A 12,128-nucleotide genomic window follows, 5' to 3' on the forward strand; every position below is an offset into this window, starting at 1 on the left:
AGACTAAATATTAATTTGCTTAAATCACCAATGAAAGGTGATGCTTCAACTTCACTATGTGTAGTACTTTTACAAGTAAAATTGTTATAATGTGACACCTTAAACTGTTGTTTCTCCTTTCTTGCTTTTCCAGGTGAGCATCTTGACAACACATTTTTCATAATGATCCAACCATCAGCTTTTGAAATAAAGTATATTATTTGTAGTCATCTCCTTAACAGTTCAAAGTTACATTTATCCCTCTTTATTTTCTTGAACAAACCATCTAAAAAACTAACCTTTGTGTAATAAAAAGCATCAACAAAATAACGAGCCTAAACTAAATAATAATTAGGTAACAGGAACAATTTCATAAGCAGCCTCAGCCGTCTTGCAGTATATTTTCAAGTTTATTCCAAGAACAGGTCATCTCCAGGATATGGCATGTTTTCGAACTGAATTGAGTTTTCACTGCACAAAATATTCTATACCAAGCAGAAAGACATGAATTTTTTTTTATAGCCTTTGTATCTACATCAGCTAAAGCTAAAGAATGCAACGAACTCAATTTCTTAAAAAATGAGATTATTGCTTTTCGTACTCGTCGATTCAATTGAATAACTAATATTTTAAAGATCTGAAAGCAGCATGGACTCTGGGATATGGTGCTCTATTGATTCCATGCTCCAATTTTTTTATTTATTTATCTACATTACTTCTTTTTGTTGCAAAAATCTAGCACAGCACCAAATTTCTCATTATATCACTTCTCTGAATAAAAAAAAAAAAGATTAGTAAATCATTTAATGTGTAAAATATATTTGCCAGCTAAACACTCGCCAAGCAGGTTCTTGTTCGTAACTCCGGATTCGCATACGCAAATTTTTTCGCACATAGAGAGAATCTTGGTTGTTAAAAGAAATACCGTTAATGTTTCTTGGGTAATCTTGTTCAAGATCGCAGCACTTGAATAGAATTTGGGAGAAGTCCAGTTCCATGTCTAGAGCCTTCTCCCTCATCTTCTGAAAGGGAATGTATTACGTTGTTTCCCCCTTTCATATTATTTTTCACATGTAGATATTCAAAAATATTTTTTAAAATTACCATGCTGTTTAAATTAAGTACTATGTTTATTGCATTATTGAGTTCTATATAGTTTACCAGATTAAACTTTAAATCGATTTAAAGATCAAAACAGAAGCTAACACACTTCTACCTCCTGAGACTATCCACGCGCTAATGGTGAACGTATGCTTTGTGTTGCCATAGGTAAAGAATTCTACTATGCGCCATCTCTAGCCCATTTCGATCTCTTATAATTTAGTAAATCTGTTTTCTTTCTCGGTAAAGATCCCGCAGTGGACTAATCGTTAAGACTGTGTTCCCAGTAGAAACCGAAGTCAAGCATCACTGCTTGCGGTCAGGGTGCAGGTGGGTGACCACTTCGATTAGTCTACGAAAGGACCGAGGGTGTGCGGTATTGGTCCTCATTAAACTGTTATACCGTAAAGTGCTCGACTTCACGTGCAGGTCGTCGGGCTGCCGAAGCAGGGGTTCCATCCCCTCTGCAGAAGACCAAAATGATTATGGTATGTTTTCAGGTCAGGGATATTTCCGAGACCATCAACCCATTTTTCAGCTTTAATGCGACGTAAATATACTACAACTTCCCTGGTAGAAGAAACTGAATCTTTGCAAATAGAAAGTCCATCAACAGTTGTGTAAATAAATCGAGCCCAATACTTATAGTATTTAAAAAGGTGAATAAAAAAAAAACTTTTATTCCCGGGAAAGCACTGCTCCAACACATTTACATTCTTCAGCAGATGTGCCAGAAACCTGTTTTTCACAAAAAGCATTATGGAAAATGATTTGATTATCTTTTGTAGAATGTTTAACGTTAGATTTAATCTTTGATATTATAATTTTAAAAAGAACATTCTACTTCATGCTCTTTTCTTAATTTCTTGCATAAATAATTTATATAAAAAAAGAATGTTTTTAATAAACATATTATATCTTCTATAATTATTATAAAAAATTGTTTAGTTGTTATTGTTGTTAATTTACGTCGCACTAGAGCTGCACAATGGGCTATTGGCGACGGTCTGGGAAACATCCCGGAGGATGATCCGAAGACATGCCATCACAATTTTGATCCTCTGCGGAGGAGATGGCACCCCCGCTTCGGTAGCCCGACGACCTGCGCGCGAAGTCGAGCACTTTACGGTAGCACAGTTTAACGAGGACCAATACCGCACACCCTCGGTCCCTACGCAGACTGATCCAAGTGGTCACCCACCCGCACACTGACCGTAGCCAGTGATGCTTGACTTCGGTGTTCTGCTGGGAACCGTGTCTTAACGATCAGTTCACTGCGGGACTCTTAGTTGCAAAACAATTATTTTGGTAAAAAAAATATTAAATTTAAGCATTGTTTTTAATAAAGTGTTACAAGATATTTTCAAGTAAGTGTTTTGGGGAGAAAATACATTGAAGAGCATTGCAATTAAAATTAAGTACATGTCGTTACTCAAATGCAAATTTTACCTTTATTATTATTATTATTATATTGCAACTCGTGGATGACGCAGGTGCCCAATTTTTGAAAGGGATGAGATTAAGATACTTGATCAGTATAGTTCTTAAATATATTGATGGATCATTATAGCTTTAAATATTTGCTGTTATATTTTTTTATCAGCAAAAAGTATGTAGATGTTAGCAAAAAATGCTAATATCTACTGTTATTTTTATTTCTTTGCTTCTAACTTTAGTGAATCTAAATCGATGAAAGTTTTCTCGATTTTTCTGAAATATTAAAGGGATTTTAGAGATTACTAATTATTGAGAGGAATATATACCGCCTCGAGCAACGTCCACGTTGTAGTTGTTAAATAACATACATTAATCTCAATTTATATGTGATAAAGGCCAGTTTTGTTTGTCCGAAAAATTCCCAATATTCCCGAAAATTAAGGACTCTTTCCCCCTAAATCCAGGGTTTTTTCCGTCTTTCAAAAACTATGGGTGTTTTTTGTATTACTAATTAGGATTACAAAGAAAAATTGCCTTTCAACTTTTGATTAGAAGTTCAATCATGTAGAAACATAGAGTATGATTTTAAGAATCAAGATTTGGTTGGGTTTCCTAGTGAACTCCTACGTTTCACCGTATTGCGTCCTTTGCTCCCAGTGCTCTCAGCTAGATTTTGAATATCTAGTGGCAATATTGCATTTGATTCATGACGGTTCTTAAAATCGACCCAAACAGGTGACGCACACAGATGAAGCAGAAAGGCATACTGGAGGCAAATGTTCATAAATTACATTATTCCACGCACATCATCTCTGCGCATCCTACGGTAAACATACAGCAAGTAGCCACTGGTATGCCTTTTACTGCATATTCGTATGACCACTCGTGTGACTGACCTATCTGTAGAGTTTATTATAGTATTTTGATAATTTGCTGATGTGTTTAAAATTCAGTGGTAAGGGTAAGTATATTAGCTCAAAAGGACTATTTCCTGTGCGTAGCAGTTTCATAAGTCAGCCATATTTATTAGAACACTCTAAAGTGTTTAAAAATTAATGGAATAAGCACCAAATGCTTATGCTCCATAAACTCTAGTTCTAAAATGTTTCGGTTTCAGCGCAGATACCCTTTCCATTGCTCATTTCGAAAATACAGATCTCTGCATTTGCTATTGTCGGATTCTCTCAAAGCCTTAATTCACCGTCATTTGTGCCCCTTTTGAGCACCCTATTTTCAGAATTAAAATAAAAACTTGTTGTGTAGCGATCTAAATAATACCTCGGTAGATCATGCCAGGTGAGCTACGCTAGAGTAGTAAAGGGACTTTGCGCGAAAAAAATTCGGAGATGCGAACGAAAGCTTAATTGGTGAATTATATTTACATGCAAAAAACTAACCAATCAAGCTCTCGATCGCATCTCCGAATTCATACCCCTGATTTTCCTAGCTGCAGTGAAAATGACCCTTACATTGATGAAGAAAGAAAAATGCAGTGTGCTTGTGAGAGAATTAAAAATGTGTTTTGTTCAACACTGCTGCAATTGTTGGTATTAAAAATTTTATGAGTAGTTCTTCATATATTTATATAATTTTTTTTTGCATGGAATCAGCTGTTTTTCGGTTTTTTATTTTTATTTTGTTTCTAGTTTTGTTTTCTTCTCCGGTCGTCTGCTGTTCTACTCGCTAGAGCGCGCAGAATAATGTGCATTGTCAAAATGGTGGCAAGAGAAAGATGGAAGGTAGTTGATGTGTGGCTGTTATTAAATTTATCTATATTTGTATTTCATGTGAACTGTCACAAAAACGCAAAAGTGTGCTCCCATAAGCATCCTCAACCTCACGAGGTAAGCTGATTCGTAATTAATCTCATCTAAATTCCTCTTGAAAACACGTTGTTTACTTTGTTTCTGTTAAATCCCGATGAACGGTAATCCCACTGTCAAGTTCGGTAAACAAAAAGAATAGGAAGTGATATTGGATTATATATTACACGAAATTATCGGTTACATGCTGAAGGTATTATTTCATCTCTAAAATTATAAATCTAGCTATTATTCTTGCTTTCTTATGTTTGTAGTTATCAAATATTAGTATCCAGAATAAATTTTATAGTTTACGATGGAATGTTTTTTTATTCTTTTTGTTTAATGAGTTATAGTTTAAAAGCTCATATAATTTTAAACTGCAGTTATCATACATTCATTATGAAGTATTTTATTTTAACTTTTTAAATCTGTGATTAAAATATCATACTGAATGATATAAATTAATTTGTGCATATCTATTGTTTTTATACATCTCAGCTACATTTTTATTTACTACAATTATTTCTCTAATGTTTAAAAGTATTTTTACTTAAAATTAAGTTATGAGTAAAAATTATAATTAAGATTCATATTTTACTAACCAACTAAATCAATTAATTTAATTGTTCACTTTTAAAGTTCTTTGTAAATTTTTTTTTAAATAAATTATGTCTTTTAAAGAAAGAAGATATAATACTTTTTATTTTAATTATCTGTTATGAAAATTATTAATAAAAACTCTAAAAATTAGCTATGTTTTTGAGGTTCGAGAATTTTGTTTTCCTCTTTTTACAAACTTAAAAATAATGTGGTGCATATAATCGACATTATATTTCATTTAATGGATGTTTAATTTTGTTTAACTAAAAATATGTGGTGCCGGGTGACATCAATCATTTGAAAGTAAAAACATTTGTGAAAAATCTCAATTTTAGTTACCTAAAGAATGAATTTTAGAAAATTTCGCTTCATATGTACTGTTTCTTTGGTCTAGAATGAATTTCAAAAATTGCTAGATGTTTGCAAAAAAAAGTGGCTTAATTTGTACAGCATTTTGTATGCTCCATAATTAGGAATGACATTTGCTATGTTTGCATGCAATGTTTGACAGGGGCTTATTTATCTGTGATATTCATTGGCGAAATATCTGGTTTCTTTATCAATTGTTTCATCTGTTATATTATTACCTACCTAAAACTTTAGTAGCAGTTGGAACTGTCACTTTTTGTAATATATTTTTGCAATATAAATGTATTGTAGTTTGAAAAAATCAGGACTAATGCTCAGAAGTTTAATATTAAAAACATCTAAGGTAAAATGGAAGAAAAAAAAATTAATAGTATTTTAATAAACATTATATAGTATTGATATAATGATAGTCAAATGAATAATGTTGCCAATTTTTTATACGAAAGAAAAAATAATTCACAATTAATAAAAACTATATATGCTTAATGAAACAACCTATAGAACTATATTATCTGTAATGCAACATACTATAGTATAATAGAAAAATCCCAAACAGTCTTTTAATTAAAAAGTTATAATTAATATAGATAATGTTAATCAATGAACTAACATTTTCATTTTTAAACAAAAATTTAAAAATGCTGTCTTGTTACTTTGTGAAACATTTTATAATGTATATGCATTATGTATAATAGAAGAAAAACAAAACAACTATCACTCTTTTGATTAAAATGATGAAATGAATGATAATTATAAGAATAATGCTAAAGTATTCATACAGGAAAAAAAAAATCATACGCAACTTAGAAAAACTGCATATATGATGCTGTACATTCTAGCAGTATTGTTAGTTTTGAAAAAGTATATTTTAAGTTTGTGAATTTTAATTTACTTTATTGTTTCCATTGTCCCAAAATTTTGCTGCGTTTTTCCGAATATTTTCTCTAGTTTCATTTGCAATATTAGCATTTTGGCAGAAGTAATCTCTCCCATAGTACCATTCAGAGAAAATATATAGTAAATTTGTGGCATTAAAAACATTATTTTAACTAATATATTTTGTTCATATTCTATGCATGAAATACGGTATAAGAAGTTTTCAAATAATATGATAAATAACTTCAAAATTATTTTCCTTTCTATTAAGTTTTTAATATTTATCTTAAAATGTTTAATTTATATAATTGCAAATAGTGTTAAATATAGTTTATTGATAAACATTATCAATATTACCTCTATATTTGGTTAAGTTTATTGCTATGTCTGTAAAAAATAAGGTGTTTTATCTAATTTAGAATATTTAATATTATATAGTAATGTTAAGGATGAATGTGGCTTAGAAACACTCAATTCAGAGGAATTTATTACTCTTACATATTTAATATTCAGGGCTTTAATTTTGAAGGTTCACACTCTTTTTAAATTTCTTTCTTAATTTATTTTCTTCATACCACTAAGCCCATAAAGTTACAGATTTATATTATCTTACTCTGATTACATATATTTCCCCTGTTTGATTAGAAATTCAATCCTGTTTCAATTCGCTTGAAGTAAACTTTTTACAATCTGCTTGAAGTAAATCGTGTCTCCTCGGATTCTCATTGTTTTTTTTTGTCATTTAGAACCTAAATGCTATGGTTAATGTTTTCTTCTCAAACATTCTCGATAGTTTAAGATATTAATCCCGGAAGTATGAGAAAAGTTTTGTCTGATTTGCACTTGCTCTCATAAGGCAGCATTTCCCAAAGTGTGGTACGCGTACCCCCAGGGGTACGGGAACAGTTTAGCAGGGGTACGCATTCTTATGCGAAATAACTTGCAACAAACGAAAATTTCAAAAAATTTTATTTAAAAACAAAGCTAGCCATGAAAATGTACGATTACGTATTTTTCTATTGCTATTTTTTTGCTGAGTCAACAGTTAATAATTAGTGGTGTCAACAGCCAGTTGTGATTTTTAACTTTAGTGCAATTTTTTATTGTAAAAAATCCATTCATTTTTTTATTAGTGCTGCACAGTGTTACGAAAAATTTAGAAAGGGTACATAAAAGCCATAAGTTTGGGAAACATTGTCATAAGGGATGGGAAAAAATGCAGAACTTTATGAAGTCATGAAATTATACAAGGTGACAAGAAATAACATGGGCACACAGAATACAAAATTTCAAAATATTGTAAACAAACAAACATGAAAGCATTGCTACCTAAAACATATTTAAAAAATTTTTTAAACTGAATTTCTTTTGCCTTGATGCAGACCTGTAAACATGTCACAAAATGTTCTGCTAAGGGCTGCAATTCACCTCATTTTACCTCATTCTCACATTTTTTAAAATTTTTTTTTTAAGTGATGCGTAAGTCTTATGCGATTTAGCACAAATCTTTGTCTGACACAGGGATCAAATGGAAAAGTTCACTGGATCCAAATCTGCTGAATAAGACAGTATTTGCTTCTTGTATTGAAAGAAAATTAGGAAAATGTGCCTTGGACCATTTTTGAGTGCTTTTGTCTCTGTGTACTGGTGTAAGATTCTGTTGGAAAGTATTTTGTTTTAACAAAATCTTAAGACCAATAGTTTGTGGTATGTTGTGATGAAAACATTTGGTTGTAAAGTTTCTCTCAGGTTTTTTTCTTGTTACCCTGTTAGATAACTAAACTCTTTGATTAATGGATTTTATGTGACTCTTAATTTGGGTAGGTGGATATTTTTTTAACGATTCATTCTATTTTAGATGGTATCAGTTTTTTGCAATTAAATACATAGTTATTAAAGCTATTTTATATAAATTTCTCAGGAAATAAAGCTCAAAATTAAGTATTGTGTGGAAAGTTTGAACTTATGAAATTTTTTTTTTTGCATAAAAATTCTTTCAAATATGTTTTATTTATAATATATGCAAGAATTTTATTGTTTGTGTTATCTAAAATAGTTACTTATTGTATCTAACCTTTTGACAGTTGTCTAAATTAAAAATTGCATTAGTACCTGAAGTTTTTCTCCTAATAGCGACTTGAGGACCTATATTGGACGATTACACCCAAGGAAAAAGTCTTCTAATTTTTGCTCATTTGAAAAATTCCCTGAGGGTTAAATTTGATAATGCATACAGTTGGTATTGATATCTATGATACATGAATTCAATATTCAGTTGACAGAATTTAAAAATTGAAGAATGCATTGCAGTCACTTTAATAGCAATAGTTACATTTTATATTAAAATCTTTTGTTTATTATTTCTTGCTCAATAACTCCAAAATTTTGCACTTAAAATTTATTAAAACCATCACCAAAAGTATAAATAAACATTGCTATTAATAATTTAAATTTAATATAACAAACATTGCAATAAATATTAAATAAATTTGCCTCAACATAGAAGAAGTGCATTATGTTTGTCTTATTTCAATAGCTATAGCTGTCCTTTATTTCAGTGTATCATCCAGAAATTATTTCTTAGTCAAGTTTTAAACTTGAAAATCTCAATTTCTATTTTTTTTTAGCTGTGTTGTAGTAATTTACAAGTAATTTAAAAAACCTCTTTAAACTAATTATTTTTCTAATAAACCTTTTTATGGAGTGCTTTATTTCCTTAATTATATTGCAACTACCTGGTCATCCATTGGTTACCTTGTATAAATTTGTAACACACAGCTAACTTTTTTAATATTTAATGTTAGGCACTTTTTCTTGCATCATTTAATTTTGCTACCTTTATATTGCTGTATCTCAAATTTTTTACCCCAAATTTAGCATAGTATAGCCACATCAGGCTCTTGCATCATTAATTATAAATTCTAAACTCAATCCAATTCAGAGCTTCAAAGCAAATTGAACCAGATATTTGAATAAATCAAAGTTCAAAGGTACTTTTTTAACCACATTCACACATAATGTTTTAATTCTATGGAAATTGTAGTATGCCATTAAGGCAAAGGGGTGCATTTCTTCATGTTTTCCAGGGGTGCCATCTATAGCCAAGAATATGACTTCTGCCACACACATACGTCGCAAACCGTTTATAGGGCGACCCCATTCATATATCATTAATTTATCCGTATATCTTAATTTTGACACAAATTAGTAAGCGATCAATCTCAAATTCGGTACCCTCTGAAGTATGATTTGTTATAGAAACATGGTGGGCTTTGTGATCCGAAAAATTTAAGTCAATATTCTTCGGCCGCCGGGGATCGAACTCACAACCACTTGGACATGGGCCCAACGCCCTACCAACCAGGCTATCCCGGCCACTCTATGGAAAATATGTTGCAAATTTTGCGAATAGGCCACTTTAAGAATAATAGTTTCGGAATAATTTTAATTAAATTACAAAATTTACGAAACGAATTTGAATAAAAAATTTTTTCTGAGGAAATACTTATATGTTTTTAAAGAATTTGTTTTCTTTTTTTCTTATGGATGAGTGTAATACTAAATTGTTAAAATTGATTTACTAAATTCTTTGGCTGAAGCTCTTTTTTTTAATTAAAAAAACATTTTTTTTCAAATAGTTTTCTATATTCAACCATTCCGTAACTGTAGAGCTATAAATTAGTATAAGTGATGCTATAAAAATATGTCTTATTAACCTGATATAAGAAATAAATTGGTCTTGTTAAAAGCAAAATAAATAATTTTTATCCCTTTATTCTTAATTGAAGATATTAGTCCTTATCGGAATGGTTACATAAGTAATTTATTGCATTCTTCTTAATTGGAAATTTCTTTTATTTATTACAGCTGGAAAACTTAACAAATGCTAAACTTTGTTAGTGATAGAACAATAGAGAAATATAATATCATCGAAATTCACACTATCAAAATGAAATATAATATTGTGATTTTTCTCCAAGAATTGTAATTTTTAAAGTTTATGATCGAGTAGCTAAGTCCATTTTTCTTCTTTAAAAATTTTGACAGAGTATGGAATAAATGACTTATTCTTTTTAGTAATTACAAATTCTTTTTTTTTCCTACGTTTTTAGAATTTTTTTTATATTTTGAACTTAAAACTGTACATAAATAAGGAACACAAATTTTATTTTGTAAACCGCGTGGAACAGCCGAACCGTTTCTGAGTTTACGGCTATCAAAGTTCAGCGCCGTATTCTTGTAATTTTGAGCCAAACCCAGAAGACAAGGGGGACTCCCGGATCAAGCATTGGAAGAAACCAGCCTTCGGGGAAAATTGTTTGATAGAACTATCCCTTATTTGCACAGTAAATAGAACATTAAGACCTCTCATGGTTAGCTCGGTATCAAAAGGAATCTAATCCGTGACCCGTCTTCCCTGTGGCACTGCTGTTGGTGTGAACCGGATGCACAATTCACATCTACCAGTCATTGTTTAGATTCGAACCTGGTATTATTAGGAGGCAAACGCTCTATCCTTTGAGCCACCACGGCTCGAGTAACAAAAATAAGCGTAACTCAATTTTTGTTTTACTTTTTATTTTATGGGCTACTCAATGAAGAGTCGCCTAAAATAATGGATCGGCTTTTTAAGGGAAAAGAATTAATCACTATAGAAAAGAACTACTGACTACATAAGTTTATAATTTTAAAGGTTTCTTTAAGCTAACACTGGTCCCATGAACCTGGGGTGCCCCTTACTTCCCTTTTTTCCCCTCTTCTGTTCTTCTTTTTCTGTCATGCTTGGTTTAATGTGCATTTAATCAGCCTGCCGTTTATGTGTTTTACAATATAGCCCATTATACCGTTAAATCCAACAGAATCAAAAATATTTTCTCCACCGCTATTTGTGATTCATAACCTACTACAGCATGTGTTTTTCAGTTTTCGTAAGACGTGTGTAAGATACGAACTCATTTGCTAAAGTTGAGAATTGAATGCAGGCGAACATTGGTTGGGAAGCGAGTGAACAACTCTTTGAAGTATCACGGCTCTCCCTGAAACAATTGTCACGTAGCAAGTGAGGAAATTCCCGAAATTAGATCATTTTTCAAAAGGTAAACGAGTCAAGATCTAATGATTTTGCTCACACTTTTTATTACGGTCCGAACTAAATTATTTAAAAACCTGCCCTGTCTTCAAATTATAGAGATAAGGTGAAGTTATGCATTATGAAACGAACGATAACACCTTCGAATCGCAGCAAGGCGTAGAAAAATCGATCCAGTCTCTACCCGAAATATCCACGCACAAACAGCGCTTCTCATTAAGAATTAAGTGAGGTTGATTGTCAGAAGGGAGCTTTAATCATAATTCTTACTACTTCCCTGCTTTTTCCTTTCTTTGAAAGGAGTAAATGCTGCATAACTTGGCTCTGTTATCAACATAATGAATTGCCAAGACGTGGCAGGGAGGATCCGAGTGGGAAGGTCTCATTGTTTTCAGCCAAATTTTCTCTCTCCAGTTTGTTGGCCTGATTCTGGCGTTGCAAATTATTGCCATTGTTAGGAACGAAGCTGCATTTGTGGAAAATAATCTTTTTCCGTTTTGGCCTTATACTTCGCACTGCGAAACCATTACTGTGCGTATGATGCCCCGAGACAGTGCTTAGAAAATTAAATTAGAAGTAATTTTTCTCGCTCCGTGTCGATACTTGTTAGCTAAACAGTGATTGTTTGATTGTTGGGAAGAAATGCTGGTGATATTATACTCTTTCAGTGATTTGGGAACGAGTTTAATTTATTAGTTAGTCTCTGAAACGAGTTGCATTAAATAAAAATAGAATTTAAAATAGGTACGGTTGGTCTATTTACCAGAGAATTTATTACTTATTATTGGTTTGCAGTTTGGTTATTTTCATTTTTATCTCGCATCAAAGGATTGGTTTGCATTTTTCTAAATATGTTTTTGTTGTTTCCATGG

General features: G+C 31.5%; 1 protein-coding gene across 4 annotated transcripts in view; it reads left to right on the forward strand.

The window, feature by feature from the left end:
- Positions 1 to 4,159: 4,159 nt before the first annotated feature.
- Positions 4,160 to 12,128, forward strand: part of LOC107452086 (leishmanolysin-like peptidase, invadolysin) — a 180,460-nt gene continuing 172,491 nt past the window's right edge. For 2 of the 4 annotated variants that reach the window (XM_043049194.2, XM_071179858.1), the window contains exon 1: positions 4,163 to 4,361. In XM_043049194.2, coding sequence (XP_042905128.1) covers positions 4,218 to 4,361 — 144 coding nt within the window. In that variant the 5' untranslated portion in view covers positions 4,163 to 4,217. Of the gene's footprint in view, positions 4,362 to 4,424; positions 4,534 to 12,128 lie in introns of those variants that run through there. The other 2 variants (XM_043049228.2, XM_043049266.2) reach the window with 2 other exon arrangements.

The sequence above is a fragment of the Parasteatoda tepidariorum genome, chromosome 4 (assembly GCF_043381705.1).
Source record: "Parasteatoda tepidariorum isolate YZ-2023 chromosome 4, CAS_Ptep_4.0, whole genome shotgun sequence".
NCBI classification, from domain to species: domain Eukaryota; kingdom Metazoa; phylum Arthropoda; class Arachnida; order Araneae; family Theridiidae; genus Parasteatoda; species Parasteatoda tepidariorum.